This window comes from Sinocyclocheilus rhinocerous, unplaced genomic scaffold, assembly GCF_001515625.1.
Source record: "Sinocyclocheilus rhinocerous isolate Xijiao unplaced genomic scaffold, SAMN03320098_v1.1 scaffold807, whole genome shotgun sequence".
Lineage (NCBI taxonomy): Eukaryota > Metazoa > Chordata > Actinopteri > Cypriniformes > Cyprinidae > Sinocyclocheilus > Sinocyclocheilus rhinocerous.
In genome coordinates this window covers 458545-464584 of record NW_015650326.1, presented here as the reverse complement: position 1 = coordinate 464584, position 6040 = coordinate 458545, and the positions used below count along the sequence as shown (strand labels likewise).

At 42.4% G+C, this 6040-nt stretch overlaps 1 protein-coding gene across 1 annotated transcript in view; it reads left to right on the top strand.

Annotated features, from left to right (window-relative positions):
* LOC107711673 (protein Wnt-3a) overlaps nucleotides 1-5717 on the top strand; it is a gene marked incomplete at its 5' end in the record, with an annotated part of 11510 nt that extends 5793 nt beyond the window's left edge. Inside the window, 2 exons of the mRNA XM_016516693.1 lie at nucleotides 4659-4924; nucleotides 5236-5717. Coding sequence (XP_016372179.1) covers nucleotides 4659-4924; nucleotides 5236-5715 — 746 coding nt within the window. The remainder of the gene's footprint in view (nucleotides 1-4658; nucleotides 4925-5235) is intronic.
* Between the last annotated feature and the right edge of the window lie 323 nt (nucleotides 5718-6040).

Sequence of the window (6040 nt, the reverse complement as noted above, 5' to 3'; positions counted from 1 at the left end):
CGGGGTCAAAACAGCCCAATTGCTGGGTTTGTCCCTATTTTACCCAGCACTGGGTTGTATTTAACCCAGCAGTTTTTTAGAGTGTGTCCAAAAGGGATGTTGTCTGTCAACCATGGGGGATGAAAACTGTCTGCTCTTAAGTTTCTTTTCTAAAAAATAGTTGTATGCAATTTTCCTTTATTATCCTTAAATATTTTTAAGTCCAAAAAATTAATTTGAGTAAATGAAAAATCTAAACTGAGCTTCAAATGTACTTTAGTGGTATTTAAATATGAATGAAAAGCCAACAGATCTTCCTATAGATGTCAACTATAAATCTTCCCCACCACACCACAATATTCTCTAAATATGGATTGGAATCAGAAAATACAAATCTATTTTCCCAAATAAATTTGCAGGTCCCACTTTATATTAAGTGGCCTTAACTACTATGTACCTACTTCAAAAGTACTTATCGTGTTCATATTGTATTGCAAAACACTTTTGCTGCTATTGAGGTGGGATACGGGTAACGTTAGGGACAGGTTTGGTGGTTTGTGTTATAAATGTAATTACAGAAATTAATTACAGATGTAATTACATGCAGGTATTTTTAAATTATAAGTACAATGTAAAAACATGTATGTACACAATAAGTGCATTGTACCAAAGGATTAATTTAAATGTAAGTACATAGTAGTTAAGGCCAATTAATATAAAGTGGGACCAAAAAAACATTATTTTTCAATGTCCATTCTGTTAGTTGTAAAGTAAAACAAGCCGGTGGTTTCTCAAAAGATGTTCTCATTTCTAGATAATGTGATAATGCTTTTATTATGATTATGATTATTATGGTTATGATTTTATAACCAGTTCCCTTGGTTTTAAGCTGTGTGTGCAATACAATATTACAAAATAGCAATGTGACATTTCGTCACACAACACCACTTTGTAAGCACCTTGGGGAGTAGCTACTGGAAAAATTACTCTGTTTTTAAAACAGCTGAGCTATTGTACAGAAGAATATAGTTTGGTTTTTAAATTGTTACTCCCCAGCACTGCAGTCAGTGGATATTGCTCTGGTATGTTGAGATTTGGAAAGAGTATATGAGAAGCGTTTGGCTTCCTGTTGCTGTTTTTATTCCCCTCTCATTATGAAAAAGTTATTTCAATTCAAAGTTGTATCAGTTTAGCCCTCTCACAGTGTCCAGGAGAAATGATCGGTCAGGGTACAAGGAGCCCATCGAGCGCTTCGAGAGGCCGCAGGTGGGATGAATACTGATAACCGGTTACGGCGGGAGGTGGTGTCAGCAGTGCCAATTGCTTTTAATAAACTCTCAAGCAATTGTTACATTGATGGAGAGGGCTTGAGCCCAAGCGGGCCACTGATGATGGGAGGACTACTCAGGTCTTCTCCATTGTAGTGTTAATAGCCACTCCATATCCCCTGCAGTTCCCCCTCCTCCGGTCTAAATTGAAGGGGAGATTTGTCAGGGACAGGGGTGATGGGAGTTTGAACCAGGTCAGTCATCGGGGTCCAGGGCTGGCTTTAGTAAATCATTTTGATTGGATTAAAGCTTCTGAAGCTCTTCATAATGCGAGAGGTCAAAGCAGGCAGATTAAGTGCTTTGTTGGGGGCGGTTTAAGGGCCGCTTCGAAGCTCAGAAGCTTTTCACAGAGCTTAGAGAAGAGCACCTCTCACTTTCGCTCCTTTGTGACTTACATTGTCACTTTTGCTGAGCTAGTGCTATTGTGTGCTGGTGTTAATGTCTGCAGCGCAGACGGATGTGCTTCGGTTTCCTCTTCTGTTTTGTGCTGGGCTGAATGGAGCGCTGATCTTTAATAGGTCTTCAGCGGCTTGTTACCGACAATCACACAGCTGTCTGAGATCTGCCCTGCCACTTTCAGCAGATGTGGATGATGTTTCCTCGGCATTCAGTATTCAGAAATCTACTTTTTCCAGTGGTAGTCTGGCGCTGTGGGGCTATCAGAAGATGTTCTGTTTGTTTCAGCATCCCAATCAACCTGACATTGGCTTAACTAATCATGTAACTTCGGACAGGACCTGTTTGCTTGTTGTTTGGCAGATGGGGGGAGTCTACTGGAAACCTGTCTGAAAACCAGCCATTATTTTTCAAATTGTGGGCGGAAAGTGCACCTTTAAAGGCCTTTACTTTAATACTTTTACTGACCATTTGACAGCTTTCTTTGGTTACTTCACAAACTTATGCATGGAAAGTCAGGTTTGCCACCTAGCTTTGCTCGCTTTGTACCTCTCATAAAACTGTGTATTTGTTGCCTACAGTGTTGCATTGTTTTGCAATGGTAAACTACCTCTCCAATCTCATCCTCATCTATCTACTTCACAGTGCTGCCTCGGGCTACGTCTGCATCAATGCTCATTAATTTACATTAACCAAAGTGTCAAAACACGACCCACTGGAATCCGCGATGAAAGGAGAGTCAGCGCAGGTGTTCTAGAAGAGTTTGCTGAACACACCTACAGCAGATAACATTGCCAGTCGCATGCAAGCTGTAATTGGACACCAGAATTAACTTGTTCTTAATGTCACTCAAGATTTTTGTTGTTACTGAAATCAGACCGTTAAACTGAAAAGATTTTGTGGCCTTTTACATACATTGTCTTACCACCATATTGTTTTGTGATATTTGTTCAAAATTGCCTTTCCTTGCAATTTCCTCAGACATTTAGCAAGCAATAAAATTACATCAGGGTGTCAAGGAAAGCCTTTTCATTGGAATTACTCAGGGGCATCCACCATGTCACCCACCACCACTAAATGAAGTAAAGGAATCCCATGGACTCTTAATGCTAAAACCCTCACATAAACCAACTTTTCATGAGGTCAGGCTACCCAGGTTATGACCTCTGCTCTCAGGAGGAGAAACTGTTACAATTTAGGATGTACTGAGAGCACCGTGCCTTTCATCAAATGCATGTTTAACTGTGCCGGGGGAGGTCTGCTCACCAGTATATCATTAACTCTGCCCAAGAAAGAAAGAATGGGGTGTGGCATACGGAGTTGATGGTGGGACCTTAGCCCCGCCTCCTGCTGGGCCCAACTCACCACACAATATCTGGGCGACCATAAGATTAAGCCAGAGAGAAAGCTCCTTTCACAATTCACACGCCCTTTAGATTGTTTTATGAAACCATTTCAATGGGGATTTCCCCGTCTGCCGACAAGTGGGGTCCGGCCAATGCATAGTTCTCTGTTGCTATGACTTAACTTGGTCCCCACTTATCACTGGCAACGGCAAATTTCATATAAAATATCGGGGGGCTTTTGTGTGTGTAATTCACCGTGACAGTGGCAGCACAATGAGGGATTCAGGGTCCCAGCAGGTAACAGGGACCACTTGCCATGTGAGGGTCCAGCAAAGTTAGCCAGAAGGTGGGCAGCAGGGGCCAACTGTTGTCACAAATAATCAGTCTAATCTGGCTTCACCTGCATTCTTTTCTCAGGTAAAGAGACGCCCTACCATTCTAAAGTGTCTCCGTATCTCCCATTTATCCATTTTTGATCAATTGTTCCTCTGGATATTAATCTGCCCCCACTTTCCCCCAACGCTGTCTCTCCTTTATTCCCCCAACCAGTCTGCCATGTTATTGTCGGACAGCCGTATTTGACCCACGTTTTATTGGCTTCCTGATCATAAAACACAGGTCACTCAGTGGGTTTTAAATTGTAATTGAATGGCCCTTTCAGACCCCCTTTGTACCCCCAACTACAATGTGATTTAGTTGATGGATATGGAAGCAGAAGTTTGAGCAAGAGGAATCAATGGCATCTGTGCTACAGTAAAGACCATCAACTGATATAGGTTTTAATATTTTTGTAGTCAAGAACAAAGAAGCATCGTTTTGGATGGTAATTTCAATCAAAACTTCCAAAGGATCTTTTTGTCATTATAATTAGCATTGTGGAATAAAAAAGACTTGTGGCCAGTTTTGCAACATTATTATCTCTAGCCTTGATTTCTCTAACCAGCTGAAACCTGTAACAAAGGAAGACTTGATTCACAACGTCTCCATAGCCATTTCCTCTCTCCTGCAAGTGCAAGACTGCACAAGACCACAGAGTATTCATCAAAATTACCAACCCTCATTAGCTGTCTGTTATAAATCGCTTTTAAGTTTGTATGGGGCCCTCGTCAGCAAGAATCGTCACAAAATCCCCTGTTAGACAGAATGTTGGATCATCTTTGAGATTATAATCAACCTAAACTTGCATTGTTCATTCTTCAAATTAATTCTGAAAGTAACGCGTTGGGTCTTGTAACCATGCACAATTCGACAGTGAGTCTTAGCTATGAGTAATACAGGCCTATTTCCCCACCTCAGAGTTGCTTAATTGAGTCTTTCTAATTATAGACTTGTCAGCCTTGTATTTACCTCATCTGGAAGAATATGTCTGGTCTTCCCTGACTCAGGCCTCAGTAATGCGCCACCATGTCCACAGTGAGACCTGAGTGAACTGCCTTACCTACAAATTTAACTACACGCTCATAAGTGCTAAGATGTTTAATTAAATTAAGTAGTTTAATAGTAACAATAATGTCAGGACAAATAACTGTTATATCTCCCAAATAAACAATAACTTTGATAGACATCCTGAGGTATAACATATGCTTGTTTTCTCTGTCCATTTCCATAGCCACTCGAGAATCAGCATTTGTCCATGCAATTGCCTCAGCGGGGGTAGCGTTCGCTGTGACGCGGGCTTGCTCCGAGGGCTCCGCCACCATCTGCGGCTGTGACACGCGGAGGAAAGGACCGCCAGGTGAGGGCTGGAAGTGGGGTGGCTGCAGTGAGGATGTGGAGTTTGGCAGCATGGTATCCCGAGAGTTCGCTGATGCTCGTGAGAATCGTCCAGACGCTCGCTCAGCTATGAATCGTCACAACAACGAAGCTGGACGTGTGGTGAGCACTTTTTTCCTAATGAAAAGACCAAAATGCTTTTTCACTCTAGTTCTGGTTAGTTTAGTCTGCTTGCTGGTCGATTAGTTTATGCTCAGAGGTAGTATATGCTCAGGTTAGTTTATGCTGCTTGCTGGTGAACAAACAAGTCTTACTATTCAAAACAGTTACGAATGCCTGGTCGGGAAACCAAGGGACCAACATCCAAACGCAGAAGTGCTGTCTTTCTTGAATTGCTGTGGTAAAAAATAAAGCGTAATATCATATAGAATCTTAGTGCTAAGATCAATATTCTGTTTTCCTTTTTCCCCTAGTCAATCACTGACCGCATGTACCTGAAATGTAAGTGTCACGGCCTTTCAGGCAGCTGTGAGGTGAAAACCTGCTGGTGGTCGCAACCTGACTTTCGAATGATAGGTGACTACATGAAGGACAAGTATGACAGCTCATCAGAAATGGTGGTGGAGAAACATCGGGAATCGCGAGGCTGGGTCGAGACCTTACGACCAAAGTACACCTTCTTCAAGCCCCCTACCGAAACTGACCTTGTCTACTATGAAAGCTCACCTAACTTCTGTGAACCCAACCCAGAAACCGGCTCCTTTGGCACCCGCGATCGTATATGTAACCTCACATCACATGGTATCGATGGCTGCGACTTGCTCTGTTGCGGCCGAGGCCACAGCACTCAAACTGAGAAACGCAAGGAGAAATGCCACTGCATTTTTCACTGGTGCTGCTACGTGAGTTGCCAGGAGTGTACACGAGTTTATGATGTCCACGCCTGCAAGTAAGAAACCACCAAACCAAAACCAGATTGGATCAGACATTTGGGGCCTTTTGTCCAAAACTTGTAGACTGAGTTGAATTGAGTTGTTTGTGGTTCCACTAATAAGATAATCACCAAAAAGGGATACAGTGGACAGTGAAGTAATTCTAGAACACTTTCAAAGAATGCTGTTTCAACAAACAAAAAGAAAAACCCATAAAGGCTTGGTTCTCCATTGTTGAGGACAAATACAGGCTTGTGGCTCTGCTCTGGAAGGGACTTATCATTTCCAGTCTGATACAGGAGGGGATAAGTGATGCATCAGATTACTAGAGGCCCTTGGGACCTTG